General features: G+C 44.6%; 1 protein-coding gene across 1 annotated transcript in view; it reads left to right on the plus strand.

Moving 5' to 3' along the window:
* SLC6A5 (solute carrier family 6 member 5) overlaps positions 1-22348 on the plus strand; it is a 426034-nt gene that overhangs the window by 47027 nt on the left and 356659 nt on the right. The window contains exons 4-5 of the mRNA XM_069623483.1: positions 4159-4290; positions 14719-14892. Of these exons, the coding sequence (XP_069479584.1) occupies positions 4159-4290; positions 14719-14892 (306 nt within the window). The remainder of the gene's footprint in view (positions 1-4158; positions 4291-14718; positions 14893-22348) is intronic.

Below are 22348 nucleotides of genomic sequence, written 5' to 3' on the forward strand. Positions count from 1 at the left end.
GCCCTGCCGGCTTCACCTGCTGCAAGTGTTGCAATGGACCGGCCGTTAATTAAAGTCCTTGGCCGAGGTAGACTAGCGTTACACCCGTCCCAGATCCAAACGAACGCTTTATTTCCAATTCTTGGGCTGTGCTATTTCTTGTGCTAGAGCCGCACAATGGCTTCCGAATTTGCAAGCATGCCGGGGGACTTCAACATGTTACATGTATTCAGACACCTTGCCTTAAATGATTCATCTGAAATCGGCGCACCAGGGGCAGATGTGCGCTGCTACACGTGTGCAAAGTAGGACACGCCGAACGGCGAACCATTCCAGCAGTCAGAACTGTATAAATATAGCGCTTATTATTACGTGTCACAGCGCTGCGAGGCGCTTACTATCACCATTCCAGGCGTTCATTATGCTCAGTGTAACAACCTCGGGAAAATACAATGCAGACCTAACGGCGCCAGAATTAGAACTCGATCTCGCCACCTGAACGGAACTCTTTGCAGAAATAGTATATCCTATTAAGCGCTCTTACCTGCGGATCAAGGACGCTGCCCGCAATCATTCAGTGACCTACATAATGGCCCACAGGCGAATACGCAACGTGATTGGACGGTTACCCCGCGGCCAAGTTCTAAGCAAACTGTGTGAGGCCACCACGGAAATGTCGTGTTTGCTCTCACTTAATAAGCGCCTCGTGTGCCTAAGAACACACGAGGGCAATCCCATGCTGCGTGCCCTGATTTTAAAATATTGACCAATCACAATAGTATGATTTTTGATCTTTTAAAATTCACAATATCTCATGGGAGCTATCGCTTAAAAATATATATATATATCAACTGGTATGTTTCCTGGAAAAAAACTAAAATATGAACACACGAGGTGACTCGCCGTAGGGGAATTATGGACTATATAATACACAGGACTACAGCGTCTCATCTAACACACAACAGGGAACCCCAGTCTAACATTCAGAACTATTCTTTCCGGTGCAAAAACAGTGTCCCGTTTCATATAGCGCCCCATGCCAGATCTGTCCTGGGTTTTAAGCGCTGCAACCTTGTTCCGTCACCACACTTTTCAACCAAGCACTTACCAGAATGAATACTTCCAAGTACTGCAGGAAGATCCAAGGCCGGGGTTTTGCTTTTTCGTTTTGGCATTTAAGCGGCGCTAAGGCACCACCTATAAGCAGAAACTATTGTATTAGAGTACAGCTAGGTCGAAAGGTATCCAGTGACAATGTTGCCAACAAAAACGTAGTCAGTGGAAAAACCATGGAGGAAATGCCTCTGCAGTGAAAAAGTCGTCAGGCAAAAAGTAAAAAAAAAAAAAAAAATAACTCAAAAGTATCCAAAATGCAGTGCTGCTAAGGTACGTATTAGGGTTAAGCAGGGTCTAGTGGGCTTGTGATTGCCTGGTTTAGTGTCAAGGTCGGGGTCATGGTAAGGGTAGGGCCAATTGAATAATGATGGTTTTGGGTAAGTGTTAAGGAAAAGGGTAGGGTGGTTGGGGAGAGCTGATGATGTTGGTGCAGGATAGGGGTTCGGATAAATCGAGTTGGTAGTGCAGTGTGGAGTAAGCATTAACCTGCCATTTATATAGCGCTTTTATCCAAAGCGCTTTTCATGCATTTTTTATAAAATTATTATTTTCCAATCCAAATTGGCACTCGTTATATTGACCTCGGGCAGAAGAAAGGCGGTGTGGTCCTTGTTGGGGATTCAGACAGGCGATCTACAGATCACACACAGATCGCATCAGCGACTGCTTAATCTGCTGAGCCTTCCTACCAAGCAAGGGTACGTTTTTGAGCTGTGGTTAGGGTAAGGCTAAGGTTAGGTTTAGAGCAAGGGTTTGGGTTAGGGCAACAGCTATGGAATTAGTGGCAAGCTGGTGATGGGGTTGGAGTTAGCTTCACTCTTCATTTTTAATTTATTTGCAGTTTTGTATGGAGTGACAAACATATAAAATACTTTAGCACACTGCAGGGTTGGTGTCACTCCAGGGTTTAGCGTAGAATAAGGGTTTAAGTAGAGTTAGGGTAAGGTTTAGGAATAGAGTTAGGGTGACTGGATGTTTTATTATTGGTTTGGGTCATTGCTAGAGTTACAAACTGGTACTTTTCTGTATTTAAAAATACCTTTTCTGGTGACCTTATCAATGGCAACATGTTCACACTTTACATTGCTTGTACTGAATGACCAAACATTTTAAAACAACTTTTTTGCTGACTACTTGTTCACATGGCTACATTTTCCTGGGGACATTTTCACATAGAATTGGTAGAAATGGCATAAAAAGAAGGACACACAGCTTGTAGGTGTTGTTTGGTTATTTACTCACCCGTTAACTGCTCATGGCCATGCTCATCCCTATGGCCATTCCCACCCACTTCCTGCCCTTCACCGCCCAAAGCACATCCTCCAGGGATCTCTTTGAACTAGCTTTATCAAGCCATACCATCAAATGTTGTGATCAAAGTGCCTGCCAGAATTTTTTCAAAGCAGTTTTCTGAGAGTTAATAGGGCCATTACAAGTTTCCCGGTATCCCGCCGGTAATTCCAGCGGGATGCCGGGAAATGGACCTACCGTTACCAGCACCTGATAACCCGGTATTACCAGCATATTCCAGGTGCCGACAGCGGCAGTAAATCCTCATTCCATGCAGTCTCATAGGACTCCATTGAGGGGATTGCTGTGCCAGAAATACCATCTGTTTTTGTTGGTTGGGGGCCTGATTTACCTCCTGCTCTTAACTGGAGGTAAATTAGGTAACCCCCATCGGCAAATGTGTAGCTTGCCGGTCTGGGAAAAGTGCTGGTCACAGAATTACTGCCACTTTTACCAGCACTTATCCCAGACTGGCACATTTATAATGACCCCAATGACTTAATTTGAACTGTAAACACACTACTGGTGTAATACAAATGTCAACCAGGTTTACTTTCCGCCACTCGATTTATAAGTACTGTGCATGCCATGTACTGAAGTCCGGTTTAATACAAGCATTGGCAAAGCCAACAGTTTTGGCTTGTGTATAAGTATTAGGCATTTTCCATGCACTGCTATTATATGCCCAGGTACTTGCACCATTTAGCCCTGCTCGTACAAGGGCTAGCTAATACCACTGTAGCATTGCCTGGCAAATGCCTTTCCCATGCTTGCACAAAAGCCCAACCTGTTGGCATTGCCAATGATTGTTTCATGTGTGACACATCCTGGGAAAGGCAAGCAGATACACCATGACCATATCTCAGAGGCCCAGAAAGCACGTGGTAGAGGAGCCCATTCCAAACACCCAGGGCTTCGGCCAAATAAAAGGCACACTGTTATCAATCCCAACAATAGCATGCTTTAGGACAGAAGCCTGACATCTGCAGCCTCCAGATATTGTGCTCTAGGACCTCCACGATCCCTCACTAGTAGGGCTGATGGGAGTTGTAGTCCAAAAGTCGCACACCCCTGCTTTAGAAGGCTGCCTGGCGTTTTTCACATACTGCAAAGGTGCACATGAGAAGAATGAACTCAAGTATATAGTATAGCTACACCATGTGGGAAATGACGTTTCCATAGTTACAGGACTCATGATGCATTCACATCTCCCTTATGGAAGTTGATGGGGACGTGTTCAGCAATAAGGACACTTTTGGAAAGCTGGATCATTCTGGGTAGTGAAGTTACTACTATTCCATATCCTCCAACGACATCAACTGCATGCATACATCTCTGCATGTGGTCCTTTGCCAGGCACAGGAGTTATACACATTCTCCAAATTCTAAAGCACGTCTCCAGCATCAAAGGTTTGCCTTCCCAAGGATCTGGTCTCTAAAAAGGCATGAAGATATAGTGCAAAGTCTATCTCTGGGCTCTGCCACACACACGAGTACATGTACATCATACCCAATATATTACACCTCTTGGAATGCCAAGCATGGCTGCCAGTGCTGCGGAAGTGGCACCCACTGACCAGTGCAGTGGCAGAATCTGCCGGACACTGGTTGCCAGAAACTCTCTCTTCGTTCACAAGTGCCCACTCAGCGCTGCACGAGGCTCCCAAACACAAGAGCGCGGTGCCCCGTGCAGAGCGTCCCCCCCATCCCCCGGGCATAGGATGGCTGCCTCGCCGGCTTGCACACTCAGGCTCTGTCCTTTCTTGCCACCAGGTGCCTTTCTGATCCCTTACCTGATGATGTTGGCGCTGGCCGGGGTGCCCATTTTCTTCCTGGAGGTGTCGCTGGGCCAGTTTGCCAGCCAAGGACCCATCTCTGTCTGGAAAGCCATTCCTGCCCTGCAAGGTGAGCGCTCTTTCACTGCTTCTCCTTACACTATCCCCACATTTCACCCGAATGTATTCATCTCAAGGTGTTTGGTGGTAAGGTACACCTTTGCTTTGCTTTGCTTTCATTGGGGGATGGGGAAGGCTATGCTATCCCAGAATTCCACTTTCTCCCCAAAATCCACATCTCACCCTGTGTGTCCTCTGTGTTTTTTTCCCCAGTTTCAGAACTAACATGCATTCATTGGTTTTAAAAGAGGTTTGCTCCAGTGCTGTTAAATGTTCTTTTGATTTGGAGACATAAAGGGGACTACGGTGTTCCCCAAGGCTCTGTAGTCAGCACTTTCCTTTTCTCACTTTACACCTCCTTTCTTGCCACCATCATCTCTTCCTTCGGTATTTCTCACCATTTGTACGCTGATGACACCCAGCTTTTCCTCTCCTTCTCTCCCTTCACTCCGGACCTCCACCTTAATCTCTCTTCCTGTCCTACCGCTATCAAAAACTCCCACTTTCTCTCCATCAACACTAATAAGACTGAAGTCTTATTCTTTCCCTCTAACACACTCCCTCCTTCCTTTCCTTCTCCTTTTATTCACTTCCCCCTTCTAATATTCCCATCTCTGCCCACGCTTGCAATCTAGGCCTCCACTTTGACTCCTCCCTCTCCTTTACCCACCATATTTCTCTTATCTCTCGCGCCTGTCACTGCCACCTTTTCAATATTCGTAAAATTTGTTCCTCTCTCACCTTCCATGCCACTAAACTCTTAATCTCTTCCCTCATCTTCTCTCGTCTTTTCTATTACTCTTCTCTCCTCTTTGGCCTCCCTGCCTCTCATCTTGCTCCCCTTAAATCCCTCTACCACTCTGCCATCCGTACCCCTTCTCTTCTTGCTCCTCATGACTCCATTTCCTCTTCGCTTTCCTACCTTGGCTGCCTTCCCTTTCACTCGAAACTTAAATTTCACTTCCTCTGTCTCGTTTTTAAATCTCTTCATGGCCTCGCTCCCCTATCTTTCCTTTCTCCTTTCTTTCTACACTCCCTCCCATTCCCTCCATTCTGCTGATCTCTTCCTACTTACTGTTCCTCTGTCCCCTTGTGCCTCTTCTCGTTTCCGTTCCTTTCAACTCCTTGCCCCCCTGCACTGGAACTCTCTACCTCTCTCTATCCGCTCCATTACCACCTACACCTCCTTCTGCGCCTCCTTGAAATCTCTTCTTCTCCTTTCCCCGTCCTGACTTTCCTCATCACTTCCCTTCTACTTCTCTCTCACCTCCCTCTTATGCTTCCTCTGCTCCCCCTTGAAACTTCATTTTATTCCACGCCCTGACTCCCCTCATCTCTCCCCCTTACTCCTCCTCCCCCCTCTATTGGTTTATTGACCTAGGTAATAGCTCTACATACTGTTTTTAATGGCTTGCCTCATGTTTGTAATTATGCTTCTTGTTTACCATATTCTATGTATTCTTCTGGTTATAATGTAAAGCGCTTTGGTGTAAAGTGCTATATAAACGTAATAAATACAAATACAAATAATGCTGTTTTACTCAAATCTACGAGTTTGTGTGGACTTTAAAGGAGTGATGATGCTTTTGGTGGCACCAAGGTGACTGCACCCATTTAAAGGGCACCTGTATTAGAGTGCACCGACCTTAGGGCAAGTTGGAGATTTCATTTTTCAAATGGAACAAATGTTGACACGAAATGGTTATTGGACACGAAACATCTAGTTCAGTGGCCTGTTACGTTCCTCTCTTCAGATGTTTTGGCCCTCAACTCCCATTAGCACTATCCAGCATAGTCAACAATGAGAGCTCATGGGAGTTGTAGTCCAAAAAATCCTAAAAGCCACAGGTTGCAGACCTCTGATATTGATAGATTTCTGTTGAACGTTGTCTGCTTTGCAGTACTTCAAATACTCTATCTGGCCGGGTAACCTAGGTCCCGTCTTCCAACACCAGCAATCACTGCCCAAAACCTACAAATGCTATTTTATTCAAACTACTCCTTCATACAACGAGTGAAAACATCAACAAAAATGCCCATTTCCAGTCACACACTATCAAAGACATCCTTGCTCTCTTATCCGCAGATCATGCAGCGGAGCCAGCGCAATCTCTATTCCTTGGAAAACTACACCTTTGCAACGGCATGCACTTCGGCTTCCCTAAGCACCCCATAAAACAAATGCAACTTGTACAAAGCGGAGCGGCTAGGCTAATGTACCTCGTCTTTCCAGCCCTTACATCATTTAAGGGCCTTCCCACAGGGCAGAGTATCAACCTCAAAGCATCAAGTGCTAATGCAAAACAAGACCAACCTACCTCTCGAAAACCTTCAGCAGCCTATCTCAGCCAGATCCCTAAGGTCGCCCAACTCCAGACGCTAGTGACTACAAGACTGGGAAAAAGGAGTCTGAATGTGGCCGGGACTCGAGCTGCGGAACACAATCAAGCCTATATTTATGATATGATAGGTTATTTATAATACGCTTAATACCCCGAGGTTTCTAAGAGCGGACCTGGGGATCGAACTTGTGGTTCTCCGTATGGTCAACTTGTGGTTCTCCGTATGGTCTTGCTTCCGAGGCGAGCATGTTGCCCCTGTGCTATCCTCCCGAGACATGGGACAGACCCGCAGTTACTTCACACAAACCCTAAAAAAAGAGGTGCTTGCATGATCTCTGAGTTAGGTTTTTTCCCGTGTACCCCCACCACAATGTATAGACCAACTCGTGATATTTTTGCAGGTACAAGTTCAGGGCTCGGATTCCCAAGAAAGCAACAGTTTCTCTAAGGCCCACAGTCAATAAGGCCTTAGTAAAAGTTCCCTGACACCCAGGGGGCACCACTAGGCAGCAGCACTAGACACGCGAGGCAGATGAGGGGTCCAGGCAGGCAAGTAGGTTTCCAGGTAGGCCGAGCATTTCTCAGTAGTAACCCTGGAAGAGGATGGGGGAGGCTGTTCCGGTTTGGCCCAGGTAGGCAGATCTAATCGCATTAATAGAGGAAACAGTTATTTGGGCCTTGGAAGTGAGGCCCACAACCTCCAAAATCATTCACACGTTTTGTGGGCACCAGTTTACATGTACTCGAGAATGCTCTAATCCTATTGGTGGAAATTCCATTAGAAAAATGTCCAACATCTAAGATTTTCACCACTTTCACTATAACGTGACATCACCAAATCCTGAGACGATTTGTTTGATGTGTCCCACAGCAAGCACCCCTCACCCCCCCCCCCCGCAATTCCAAGACAACAAAGGCAGGACAAGACGTGGCTCTCCTTCGTCTCCCCTCCCCTTACACCAGAGGGAAATATCGTTAATTCAGTGTAGTCGAAAGGCCTGTTAGATTTCAGGCTTCGGGCTGCGTCTCTCTCCGTGGTGCTAAAGTGCAGTTGACCCCTCACCGATGCCGTTGCACCAATGCTGGAATAAACACAGATATGTGCAGAGAGGATTAGGGCTTCTATTCCTTGTTGGGGAAAATGCAGCTGCTAGAAAATGCCTCCAGCTGAAAGATGTCTGTCAGAACAGACTTCAAAGACCATTGCATCAGGGGCCAGGCCACAGACACAAGAGCAGCGATCAAGGAACAGAAAATGCGAGGAGTTGTAGTACATCTTCCTTCCTCCCAGCAGCTACATATGTACTGCTCCTTCACTAAATGGCTGGAAGGCTCTGTGCATTTACCATGAGGGCGTGGGAAACTCCCACCCATCATCACTGCAAGGGAAGTTATTCTAGGAAGAATGGAAGACATCTTGGAAAGGTAACCAAACACAGTATCCAAGGTCAAATTCTAACCACTTCTCAAGTCGTCAGCACTTCATCACCACGTGCCTCAAGGCAACATCCCAAGGCCTGTGCCACAGCTCCAGTCCCGACTATGCGTCTGAAAAATTGATGCGAACTACCACAAGGCTACCTCTAACAATTGGCAGCTGGGATTCCTATGGTGTAAGAAAGGCCCTACATGCCAGCAGGAGAGTACTGGGATACAACCGTGGCCCTGGACATGGTTTGTTTTCATAGTGGACCCTTATTACACCATGTGAGGAAGCTCAGCCCATCTATGTAGGGTTGGAGTTCTCCCACAAGAGCATTTGAAAAAGACAAAATAGTGAATTTTAAAGCTTTTGTCCTGCAGGGTTATCCAACTCCAGGCCCCGAGGGCCGAAATCCTTACGGGTTTTCAGGATATCTCTCATTAATATTCATGGAACATAGTTTGCATACATTTAGAATCATTGTATGCAAATTAATCTCATGAATATTAATGAGGGGAATCCTGAAAATCCGACATGTTCCCGGTCCTCTAGGCCTAGAGTTCGATAATCTGCTATATAGGGATTAACAATTTGTTAAATATAACAAAAGCTGACAACTAGCACTTAAGAGTGTATAATAACATACTGGGAGATGTATAACAAATTCTTTACTTCAAAGGGATGTGGGGGATGAGGAGAGCCTGAAGGAAGATGAAGGGGTGCATGGTTGAGAGGAAGAGAAGCAGATATGCAGGGTACCCACAGGAATTAAGCCCATCGTGTGGAGGCCCTGTGGAACTCCCCAGAGTCCACGGGTGCATGCTAGACTTGCAGTCAACCCTCTGAGCGTGCCCCTTCCAGAGCACTTGCCTAATTAGCAAGTGGATGCCCCAATGCACGCCTGAGTAGCCTTAATTGGGCCGGTGCTGTCCTGCGCAGAGTGGTGGATCTGATGGAGACCAGATGATGGAATCCTTGATTTGACGGCGTGATTAGGGGATGGCGTCAGCTCATGCCATTGTGAAGTCCTACACGTCACACTCTATGCATGTTTTGTAAACATATTTTCAATACACTTAATTACATTTTGAGGCCCCGGGAAATTAAGTTCTTTACCCAGAATCATACGCGTTCTCTAGATAAGGGTGGATGGCAGCATTAGACCCAAGGAGGCTCCAATGTCAACAACGTATCCATTATATCACATCTCCTCCTGTACTTCCTTAAATGTAGCACAGAATGCTTGACATTATAACACACGTCACACTGATATGTGTAGAGAGTGCTCTGCTGTTCGTGTAATATTTCAGAAGTGCACGAAAGAACCTTCCAAAATGTTATGGACTAGCTCATTCCAGGGAATCCTAGGTACAGTTGTTTACGATACAGAGTGATGTATGTATATGCATGTGTTACCTATGTTGGAGAACACGTGCATTTTGCTAGCCCTAAGGTTATCACTACTTTGGGAAAATAACGAAGGTGCATTGATTCAAAGCCAGTTTAACACAATCTCGTGCCCTGTGAGCTTCTTCTCTCCTAATGAGTAGGCAGAGATATCTGTTATCTAAGAGAGTTATTTATAATGTGATTGTGCGTGCAATGTATAGGTTACAGGGCTATACACAGAGCTGTCAGAGTGTATATAAGTTGCATTGAAACATGCAACCTTCATCTACTGCAGTGGTCGGCAAACCCCCCCTGTGCAAAATGTGGATAGACGGGACCCCCAAAAATAATAAATGGACAGTAAGTCCAAATGGCCATGAACTATTGCGTGCCGTTGCCGCACCCTACTCCCAGCATGGTCCCTGGGCTCCCCCACCTGCTCCCATCACAGTCACTGAGCTCCCTCATCCCACGCCTAGCCATGTCCCAGGGCTCTCCCCACCCCACCACAGACCCTGGGCTCTCCCCATCCTACTCCCACCACTATCCCATGGCTCCCCCCATCCTGCTCCCACCACAGTCTCTGTAGAGCCGACTTCGTGAAGGGCTCGGGTGGGGAGGGGGGTGTTCCCCCCCAGGAAAAGTTTTGAAATAATGGGTTAAAATGCTGCATTTTAGAGCGGACTGGTTTTTTCATTAACCCTGCTCACCCCTCTTACTCCGATCCCTAAATGGCACAGCTTATTAATACGTCTTTCTAGAGCAAGGGTCATCATGTGAGGCAGTGGAAGGAAAGAAGAGGCAACATTATACAAAATGCGAAATCTGATCTTCAGCATGCAGTGAATAATGTGTGTAATGATGGCCATGTGCAAGTAAATGGTACCATCACACATGATATTAATTGCCTGCTGTAAACCAGATATTTTATTTTTCAGTCTCGAATCTAGACTGCTGTCTAGATTCTAGATTTTGAAAAAAATGCATTAAAAAAATATTTTTTTAATTCAGACTGTGGGTGTGGGACCCACTGGGCATGTGGCCGGGCCCCAAGGGGTCCGCACCCCTTAGTTTGAATACCGCTGATCTACTGGAAACCCCATGTATCAAATTGGCTGCCAAGAAATCCCCATTTGTTAAAGCGAGGTATTGTCCTTTCCGTGACGTTCCACATGGAGTTGTTTTGCTTATAAAGCAGCAAGATGCCATGAGGATTACCTCAAAAGACTTTGCTGTCGACCAAAAACTACCAAAATAATGCAACCGAGAAAGGGGGATGAGGCGAAAGACCAAGAAATGAAAACCCACCCACAGCTGCTGGCAACTTGAGAACATGTGGTTATTATGTTATTAGATGGAACAAACACTGAACAAGCTTTGCCTGCTGTGGCATGAGGCAAAAAGGAAGGCGCGGCCGAGAGACCCCCAAGCAAGGAACCTGGACGCCTCTCACTCCTATATTACAGTGTAGAACCTGGGTGACCGACCAATCAGACACGCTGTACATAGCCCCAAAGACACGTAGCATCACATTGCAGGTCCTTCTAAAGAACGTTGGAGCAGAGAGCAGCGCAAGGAGAGAGTCTGGTGGTGAAATACATGGGTATCCACCGAACAACTGAATGGTACAGAACGCGCAGCACAGGCCTTAACAGGAGACATCCTTCACTAGAGAAGGCCACAGATGCACCACCAGCATCAGAGATACACAAAGAGTGCATCCTAACTCGCAGAGCCTTCACAGGAGACATCCTTTAAAAGAGAAGGCCAGAGATGCACCACCAACATCAGAGACACACCCAGAGTGCATCTAAACGAGTAACAGCCTCGCAGAGCCTTTAGAGGAGACGTCCTTCAGTAGAGAAGGCCACAGATGCCAGCATGAAAGACACGACCAGAGTACATCCGAACGAGTAACGGCCTCGCAGAGCCTTTACAGGAGACATCCTTCACTAGAGAAGGCCACAGATGCCAGCATGAAAGACACGACCAGAGTGCATCCGAACGAGTAACGGCCTCGCAGAGCCTTTACAGGAGACATCCTTCACTAGAGAAGGCCACAGATGCCAGCATGAAAGACACGACCAGAGTGCATCCGAACGAGTAACGGCCTCGCAGAGCCTTTACAGGAGACATCCTTCACTAGAGAAGGCCACAGATGCCAGCATGAAAGACACGACCAGAGTGCATCCGAACGAGTAACGGCCTCGCAGAGCCTTTACAGGAGACATCCTTCACTAGAGAAGGCCACAGATGCCAGCATGAAAGACACGACCAGAGTACATCCGAACGAGTAACGGCCTCGCAGAGCCTTCACAGGAGACATCCTTTAAAAGAGAAGGCCAGAGATGCACCACCAACATCAGAGACACACCCAGAGTGCATCTAAACGAGTAACAGCCTCGCAGAGCCTTTAGAGGAGACGTCCTTCAGTAGAGAAGGCCACAGATGCCAGCATGAAAGACACGACCAGAGTACATCCGAACGAGTAACGGCCTCGCAGAGCCTTTACAGGAGACATCCTTCACTAGAGAAGGCCACAGATGCCAGCATGAAAGACACGACCAGAGTGCATCCGAACGAGTAACGGCCTCGCAGAGCCTTTACAGGAGACATCCTTCACTAGAGAAGGCCACAGATGCCAGCATGAAAGACACGACCAGAGTGCATCCGAACGAGTAACGGCCTCGCAGAGCCTTTACAGGAGACATCCTTCACTAGAGAAGGCCACAGATGCCAGCATGAAAGACACGACCAGAGTGCATCCGAACGAGTAACAGCCTCGCAGAGCCTTTACAGGAGACATCTTTTGTTAGAGGACTAGTGTGGTTCTATGTCATTTCATCGATGGTCATAATTTCGATGGGTTTTGTATGAGTATTTTTCAACTAAAAACGAATTGAAATTGATTTATTTTTATTTTTGGAGGTTCCCCCACCCCCTATTGTTTTTTTTAACTATTGCCAATCCCCCCACCACTTATATACACTTTCCCAACATCCCTATATATTTCAATGAGTTTCTTTGTTAAAAAAAAACTCATAAAAAGCCGATTGAAAGACCGACCGCTGATGAAAGGATGTTGTACCCATTGGTGTACCCCGGGATCACAGACAAACCTAGAGTGCATATGAAGGAGCAACGGCCTGGCAGAGCCCTTAAAGAAGGCGGCCTGGCAGAGCCCTTAAAGAAGGCGTCTTTTGTTAGAGGGGGCCGTGATGCACCCCAGCTTCAGAGACACACCTTGAGCGCATAAGAAGGAATAACGAGCAAGCAGAGGTCCGCTGCACTCCTGACAGTCTTGCAAAGGGGGCATCCTGCAATGTGCAGGTAGTGTTCGTCCGTAGGCAATTGCGAGCATTTACCGGAAGGATCCTACACAAAAAAGGATGCATATTTTGACCATCGGTTAGGGCGACCAAATGAATATCACGGGCCAGATTATCTAACATTTGTGCTGGTGCTCAAAACGGAGCCATTGCTTAGATATTACAGAATGAAGCCAACAGGATTTGTCATAATCAGTTTTATTTAAAAACATTTACCGTAGGGAAAAAATGAATCAGACTGTTTTTGTACTATGTTTACTGCATAACACAAAAAGAAATGCATTTATTTTCATGTTAGGCAGCAAACACAGTAAGTAAAACAGCCTGCATCATTTTTGTTCTCGCAAAAACATTTTTAGATAATACAGATTGGGGCTACACCTGTTTGCTCCATTCCATGTTCTCCGAGCAGCAACATTGGCGCTAAATGCATTTGCTCAATTTTTTTGCACAAGGGCAAAGGATTGATCATTTGGCCCCATAACAGTTGAGATGGTCTCCAACTCAACTTAGCCCAGTTCAAGACAAACTGCAAAACATATGCACCGTAAAAGGAGCTTGGGCCCGGAGTCCACCAATGGCTTCCTTAAGTGATTGGGTCACAGAGTCCTGTTTAAAAAATGCAAAAGAAGAAATTTAATGAACAAAGGTGGAAAGGATAGTTTCAGCGACGACGGGTCCAAGAAGAAGCACGAGAACTCGTTGTTGGATTGTCGAATGTATATTCTGTAGGATCTGCAGGGTTTCAGGTTAGCATTGGGATGTCTAAAGGGTGTGCCATCCAGGAGAAGAACCAGTGGCACCGGGTGATGGATCGATGGTAACCGGAAGGGGCATGGAAAGAGGTTAATCATTGACTTGAAGGGAAAGTTGGGTATGTGTAGGTGGAATCCCTTGTCTCCTATATGGTTTTAAGCTCTTTCCTTTTAACCAATGTATTGAATGGTCGCATACTAATGCTCTGCATTGTCTTCCTCAGGTTGTGGTATTGCTATGTGGATGAATGGTCGCATACTAATGCTCTGCATTGTCTTCCTCAGGTTGTGGTATTGCTGGGCTGATGAATGGTCGCATACTAATGCTCTGCATTGTCTTCCTCAGGTTGTGGTATTGCTATGTGGATGAATGGTCGCATACTAATGCTCTGCATTGTCTTCCTCAGGTTGTGGTATTGCTGGGCTGATGAATGGTCGCATACTAATGCTCTGCATTGTCTTCCTCAGGTTGTGGTATTGCTGGGCTGATGAATGGTCGCATACTAATGCTCTGCATTATCTTCCTCAGATTGTGGTATTGCTGTGCTGATGAATGGTCGCATACTAATGCTCTGCATTGTCTTCCTCAGATTGTGGTATTGCTATGCTGATGAATGGTCGCATACTAATGCTCTGCATTGTCTTCCTCAGATTGTGGTATTGCTGTGCTGATGAATGGTCGCATACTAATGCTCTGCATTGTCTTCCTCAGGTTGTGGTATTGCTATGCTGATGAATGGTCGCATACTAATGCTCTGCATTGTCTTCCTCAGGTTGTGGTATTGCTATGCTGGTGAATGGTCGCATACTAATACTCTGCATTGTCTTCCTCAGGTTGTGGTATTGCTATGTGGATGAATGGTCGCATACTAATGCTCTGCATTGTCTTCCTCAGGTTGTGGCATTGCTATGCTGGTGAATGGTCGCATACTAAGGCTCTGCATTGTCTTCCTCAGGTTGTGGTATTGCTATGCTGATGAATGGTCGCATACTAATGCTCTGCATTTTCTTCCTCAGGTTGTGGTATTGCTATGCGGATGAATGGTCGCATACTAATGCTCTGCATTGTCTTCCTCAGGTTGTGGTATTGCTATGCTGATGAATGGTCGCATACTAATGCTCTGCATTGTCTTCCTCAGGTTGTGGTATTGCTATGCTGGTGAATGGTCGCATACTAATGCTCTGCATTGTCTTCCTCAGGTTGTGGTATTGCTATGCTGATCATATCGGTGCTCATTGCCATATACTACAACATCATCATGTGCTACACCCTCTTCTACCTTTTTGCCTCGTTTGTGTCTGTGTTGCCATGGGCCTCATGTACAAACTACTGGAACACACCAGACTGCAAAGACAAAAGGAGACTTTTATTGGGTAAGTCCAAGGCAACTGCATGTTGTATGTTTGATAATAATGTGCACCGTGGCTTCGAAATCCAACGGAACGATGAATAATTCCATGATCATTACGAGATAAAGGATTTGCAGTAGACTTGTATTTTACACACGTGTGCCTATGGGATAGTAATGAAAGGAATGGCCCTAATCCAAGTGTTATAAGCGACAGCGACTCAATCAAGGTATGAGCATCAAGACTGCACCAGCTTCATGCTGTCGCAGTTATGGTTTTCCGCAAACACTCCAATTTCAGCTTAGTAATTATCTCGAGCTGTTGTGTGTTGACTGCTGAGCACTGCATCGCTGCCTGTGCGGTGCCTGTATTAAGTTGGTGACAGTACTAGGATTTGTAATTGGTTGCTTGTTGCATTGGTTGTTGGCGAGTACCCTCTGTTACCCATGCTTTTTTACCATGCTGCTTGCTCTGCAATGTTATATTAGTAGCCTGCCAGACCTTTCTGAGTTATCCGCAGGTGACCCAGGACTACGAGACGGGTGAGACGTAGTCACAAAAGGAACAATACCATGTAAATTGTTGACAGTAGTGAAAGAAGTGTACCAAAAAAGTAGTGGAGCTGTGATTTCAGTGGGGTACAGAGCAGGAAGGAAAGGAGCAACGTGCGTTATGCTGGTTGACAGCTAATTGAGTTGAAATCAATTTCAGTTCAGCTGTAACTGATATCCAGTGGTAAAGTGGAGGAGCATGCTTTAACTTCAGAAAGAACCGTTCCAGAATGGTGAACATGATTGCAAAAAGAAGTGGAGCTGTTAACAGTGAAAAATGAAAGTAGTGGAACACCGCACCCGACCGATCCCGCTCACTTCCACCACTGGATGGCAGACATGTACGGTTGTTCAATATTACAATTATAAAGACTTCTCTTATCATATCCAACGGATAGTGAAATCCACTCATATTTCCGTGATATTCTCATTGAATATTTATTAAGTATATTGACATATCAAACTTTCAATAGACATTGTTTGGGTATTTGTTGGTTATTTTGAAAACCCATATTTATTTTTACTGTTTTATGGGTCAACGTCCCGTCCTATTTTAGAGCTTTGAGTGTCTGGCCCTGCTCCAAAGTAGGTTCCATGTGTGTAACCATACTATTCTGCCTTCCCCTTAAAGTGCTAATAATAATAATTTTAAAATGATCATGTTTTCATAATTTGCTTCATACTGTACATCTCCTATTCTAGGCACTATATTGATAGGTGCTATTATTAGACAATTAAATCGTATACATTTACAAACTTCTGAAGAATGAAGTGCTACGTCAAAGTTGCTGTGACTGCAACACAGAAGAATTATAATTAATTATTGGTTATTTATAACACGCATAATACCCAGAGTTTTCTAAGCGCGAACCTGGGGATCGAACCTGTGCTTTGCTCTACGTCGTTTTACTTCCAAGACAAGCACTTTGCCCGTGAGCTATCCTCTCGCGACTCAAAACCCCTCTTTTTTGTTGTCGGGGTGCCTGACTTGTGAGGGACAAATCAATTGGAACGAGATGCAGGTGAGAACAGGCTACCCCACCCTTTGACACAATATGGTACAGCAGGAACCAACAGTGGGACATGAGTGTGAATCACTCTGTCGTTAATGAACAGGTAATAGTCTAAAACTGGTTAAACTAAAGGTATTCATAATTCAAAATACACCAATATTAAAACAACACATCGATATGTGTCTAACGACATTTCTAGTGAGTTCCAAATCAATTGCAAACAATAGGACAAAGATCGCAAAGATAAAGTGAGGTTAGTAATTTAAGTGACTTAGTGTGCTGTACTTATTATCAGCACACTTCATTGGTCAGTTCTTTTCTTTGTGTGATACCTTCCCATCCGCCATCCTTCTTTCCCTCCCTTCTAGCCTTCGCACTCCGAAGTATACTGTGCACTAGTGAAGAATTATAAAACACTAAATAAATTAATAAATACATAAAACAAAAAACTCCTCATTCACCATTTGCAATATGCAAGAGGCTTTCCCATGTTAGAATCCTTTTTGGGGTATAGAGCTGCGTGTGGCATTTGAACTTAACATTCTTTCTCGAGCCGGCCTCCGATGAGGCTACAGCTACATTTATACCTGGACCCCAGTGCACCCTGGGCCGTATGCAGTCGATCTACGGCCATTTCTTGTATTGGTGCCTTCTTCCAATTGTATAGTATCTTGAATGGCTGTCTTCTAACGGAGTCATATTCAGAGGTTACCTACCTCCTCTGTAAGTTTGGCTATATCTCGAATGGGTCCTCCTCTTCTGCTACTACAACGTTTAGAAATGGCTTCATTTGATGCTAAAGTAATTAGTAGAATATGCCCTTTATCTAGTCACAGTCAATTGGCTCTTCTGGTAGCTGAGCCATGTCTGCCATGGAGCTGCATCTTGATCTATCATAATAGTTAACAATGATCTTTTCCAGAGGTTATGGCAAATATAGAGTGGGCTCTTTATTTGGCTATAGCCACTTCTAGAACTATTTAGACATGCCCTCATCCAAATGTAGTGCTGTGTAGGAAGATCATATCTAGACAGGCCATGTCTAATGAGAGTATCCCTTGAAAGAAGAGCCCTAGATAATCCAGACTTTTCTGGAGCTTGAACCACACCTGGAGCTGGGTTGCTTTAGAGCAGGGGTCTGTGAGCTTCCTTTTGGACCACAGCTCCCATCAGTCCGAGCCAGCATAGTCAATGGTGAGGGATCATGGGAGTCATAGTCCAGAACATCTGGAGAGCTGCAGGATGCTGACCCCTGCCCTAGAGTTAGAGCAATATCCAGTCAGTGTTTCAGCAGAAGGCCGAGTACTACCCAGCGCTGACCTCCTCTTGAGGCAGACCCATACCAAGTTGCTTTGGGCCTTTTTCCCCCAGGGGCCATTGCACCCAGTCATCTTTCCCGACTTCTGGTGGAATCCCTAAATATCAATTATCCTCTCAATGTATTCCTTGGATCTAGTGGGTGGTCTCTGTGTATGCCCCTTAGATGTTATTTGCTCCTTTTTCATGTGGACATGCTTGCACTCTGATGCAAGTTTCTGATGTGTCAGTTACTTGTTATAGATAGATTAGGGTAAATAATTGCAACACTAATATTGAGTTGTCAGGATTTACTTTGCGCACCCACTGTATGTTTAAATGTGAAATGCATATACACATTTTGCGGACACAATTAAAAACCGAATTCAATATTGGATCGTAAGTAGGGGAATGGTCTTAATTTAGGAGCCTGCACAAAGCACACACCAGGCAGAAGGACCTCATTGATTTCTATTTTCCTGCGTGCTCTAAACCATTTCTTCTCAACATGATGATTGTGCAGGACTGTTGATCCAGATTTGTGAGAGAGACTGGAATCTAAAATGTATTCTTATATCTTTTTCTGGGGGCAGGGGGTGAAAGATGGACTTGCTTGAAACATTCTGTAGTTTTCTCTTCATGAAGGAAGCGGGTAGTGAAAACAGATTTTTCCTATTTGGTCACTTTTTTCTTTAGATTATTATCTATCTGACTAATATCTCTCTCTTGAAAAGTACTCTCTGTTGCTACAGTAGGAATATTATCTAGGGCAACCTGTGCCTCTCCAGATGTTGTGGACTACGTGTCCCATGAGCCCTCATTGTTGACCATGCTAGTTAGGGCTGATGGGAGTTGTAGTGTAACACATCTAGAGAGCCAAAGTTTGCACACCCTTGGTCTACGGGCTGGAAGTGATTACACCTACATGCTATTTCTGCCTATGGATATTTATAAATTATACTTAATATTCCAAAGCTTTCCTTTACAAAGGAACATTTAATAAAAGGGAATTTCTAGTATGAGCATATCTTTTTTTCACTTTATTGAAGCAACCTTTGAGTTCCTTCCAGTTGTTTCAGTAACAAAAGTGCTACAGTTTTTCTAGTCCAGGAAATCCCCCTGTGAGAAAAATGCTGGTCATTGATAATATTGCTTCTCCGGGTTTCAGGGCAAAGCTTTCTAAGGGCACTGATGACCTACATGCATGTTATTGACAGAGGAGGCGCCCTCGTGCTTATGCTTAGAAGGAGTTTCACATGCGTGTTTGCTGGTCAATGCAGACACATGGCTCATTAAAACGGTGCCCTATGTGTAGCCTTAGACAAGCTAGAACACAGGCTGTGTATTGGATATCTTGTTTGAAGTGGCGTGGTTAGAATAATGTGACAGGTCGTTGTTATCATTGACACGATTATGGTTGTACCAATGTTAGTACGCCTGGAGACGGCCTCTGGGTGGTAGCGGAACGCGGTGTAAGTCAACATAGCATAACCTTCTTGAGCGTTTCACATCCACACATGCTGTTGAGAGCCGTACATAAGCGGAGTGCTTATTTCTTACAATAAGTAGAAGAGGGTCCCTCAAAGAAGCAGCAACGCTATAAAATATGTGCAGGGAGGATGATACCCGTGCCCTCTGCCTCAGTTTGCATCGCTCGCATCCATTACTGTGCTACCTCTTAATACCCTTCTTGGGGTATTGCAACACCTATGAATGAGAGATGATCATTGCCCCCAGGAAAGCCCTGGAAGCTTCTGGAGTTCTACCTCCCACACTGCAGGAAGAGGGGTTTCGAGTAACAGCATTTTCTATATTGAAAGGTAAGAGCATATGATTAAAACCATTTGCAGTGCAATAGGTCGTTGCCCGCATCTTAGTTCAGTGGCATTTTTTTCAGGCTCCAAGTATGTGTCCGGGTGCATCTTTTACTTTCAGACCTTACCATTGTGGTGCTTTCCTTGGTGTATTGGCAGAATTATGTGTCCCACCCAGCAAATGATGAATTATTGGCATTTTGTAAGATAAATCAATAAGACTCAGGGTGTGCCACTCTCAATACTTGTTCTAAAGCTGCTGAAATCAGCTCTAAGCAATATTTTTTGATTGATTCTTTTCTTGAGTTTTGGAAAATGCAAACCAGGCCCTAATAGACATTACTGGTACGCACGGTATGAGTGTGGTGTCTTTTCACCCTTTGTGACAGCATGAAAAAAATGTGTAATGCATTTATTGGGTGAATTTTGTGAAAGTTTCCAAGCAGTAAGGACTGCTCATTCACTGTTTAGTTTGATTGGCGTAACACAGCAACTAGACTGTTGGTGTCTGTTTTGCACAAATATACCAGATTTGACTTTCCGGGTACTGTAGGCTTTCACCACAACCTGTGTTTTCAAAACGTTGCGTGCTCTGCAACATGCTCTCTTATAGCAGAGCTACTAATGCATGCTGTAGTTGCTTTGAACTGCACTTCCCGGGGTAACCAGGCCTTTAAACAACATCAGCTGCGCATTAGCACCGGCGCGTTTGCTAGGCCGGTTATTGCCGGTTTGCGTCTGGGTTGTTTCGGGAAAGCTCACCATTTCAGTTGCTGTCAAGGTAGGACCTTCACGTATTGTATGGCATCTTATCTCAAAAAACCGATGTGTGCCCTATCCCCCTTGCCTTATTGGCAGATGCCACTAAAGGAGCATTACATGCTCAAAGCAAGTACCTCAGACATGGTGTGCAAGACTGTGCAACTTACCTCACACCTGTTCAACATCTTGTTACAGAAATACAAATAGATTCCGATATGAAAAGTACACGTGACAGAGGGTTAGATACCAATGACTGTGCACTATTCTCCAAACTATGTTAGCAAAAGGACCAGCAGTGAAAATCTCGATAACTGTGGACCACCCACAATGGTTCAAAATAGTTGAATATATTAGCGGGAATGATTCGAGACAAAATTTGCGCTTGGTGCAAATGTTATTCTCATATAAATAATAGTCTATTTAAGTCACAGGTAGTTGAACAAAATGTAGTTGAAATAACTCAGCAGAGTCTTGATATGAGCAATATCTTGAATTGCACAAAGTATTGTATTTCATTTCTTATTGTTCAGCAGAACAGCCAACACGTGTTTTGACCCACTCGGTAGTTCTCAAGGCTGTATATTATCATTATTCCAAAATTAAGGCAGACACATTAATCAAGGCAAATTGGCCAAGAGCAAAAAGCAAAGAAATATAAAACATTGAAAATGCAAATTCAAATATCAAATTTGAAGTTGAAATAACACATACCGCACAGGAGGTTGACATTGGGGAAAAGCAAAGCGCGTGGACATGATTCAACAAAAAGAAAGAAAATACAATTTCAAATCAGCATTATTTCTTTGTGTGACGCCATCAGTCATTTATGTACCAATTTAAAAATGTGTAATTGTCTAAAAACATTTAAGCATGAAAAGTGATATTTATATAAAATTCACCAAGGCATATGTGAAGGCCAGTATAGAGTCCAGTGTCCAGAAACATTGATAAATCACCATTAGGTGGTAGGTGAATCATTGCAATTGTAACCCATTAACCAAATTCTACATTAGTAGTGCTCCTATGTGTGAATGCACCCCCCAGGCAAATGCTGCAAGGCTTATCCTTGAATAACCAAGGCTTAACTTACCATGAAAAGAATTACGCAATCTCAATTCTGAAAACCGAAAAAGAAGTACGTGGGGTTTGATTCCCTAGTTTTTTAGAAAATGTTTTATTTAGTATCTAATATAAGTGTTTGTTTAATTACATCAATAATAGTTCAAGGTCTACCTTAGGGACCAGTCCGTCCCGCTTAGATATATGCACAAGTTCTGGTTTGAAGCGTTATTGTCTCAGTTTGATAAATCTTTCATAATCTTTGAAAAAAGAGAGAAAATGGGGACAAAAGATAATTGTAAGTGGACCAAATCCTCTTAAAACTTTATGTGCAACACAATCTATATCCAAATATCTAAGTGGGACGGACTGGTCCCTAAGGTAGGCCTTGAACTTTTATTGATGTAATCAAACAAACACTTATATTAGATATCAAATAAAACATTTTCTAAAATAACTAGGGAATCATGCATCATTGGCAAGAAAATCTCTGCACTGCTTTCCCATTAGGAAGTGTGTTCTGTTTCGCACACTGCATCGCTCACGTATGCCTTTTTGAAAAAATCCCAACCTGCCTGTCAGCCTTATTGAGTTGGGTGCCAGCAAGACGCACCCTGAGAATGAACAATTCGGGGCTCTTGCTGACCCCGAAAGCAAAACTGTCTATGTTTCTGGGGGGCTCTTTCCTTATGGCAGCGTTGCGCCTTTGGAACACGCTGCCACCAGATATAAGGTCCTGCTCCTCTCTTGGTTCCTTCAAATGGTTCCTGAAGACCTTCCGATTCGAATTATGATTTCCTCTAAGGTCTGTCCTTCCATCACCTAGAATCCTTGTTTTCTTTCTGTTTGTTTGTCTTGTCTTGGCTTCCATGCCTAATGGCCTCGTCCCAGCACATTATACATAAAATAAATAAGTAAATACTGCGCTGTGATACATGTCCAACAGACAACTATTGTCATAAGACATCACAACACACACTCCCAC

Source organism: Ambystoma mexicanum, chromosome 11 (genome assembly GCF_040938575.1).
Source record: "Ambystoma mexicanum isolate Mex_15411 chromosome 11, UKY_AmexF1_1, whole genome shotgun sequence".
Lineage (NCBI taxonomy): Eukaryota > Metazoa > Chordata > Amphibia > Caudata > Ambystomatidae > Ambystoma > Ambystoma mexicanum.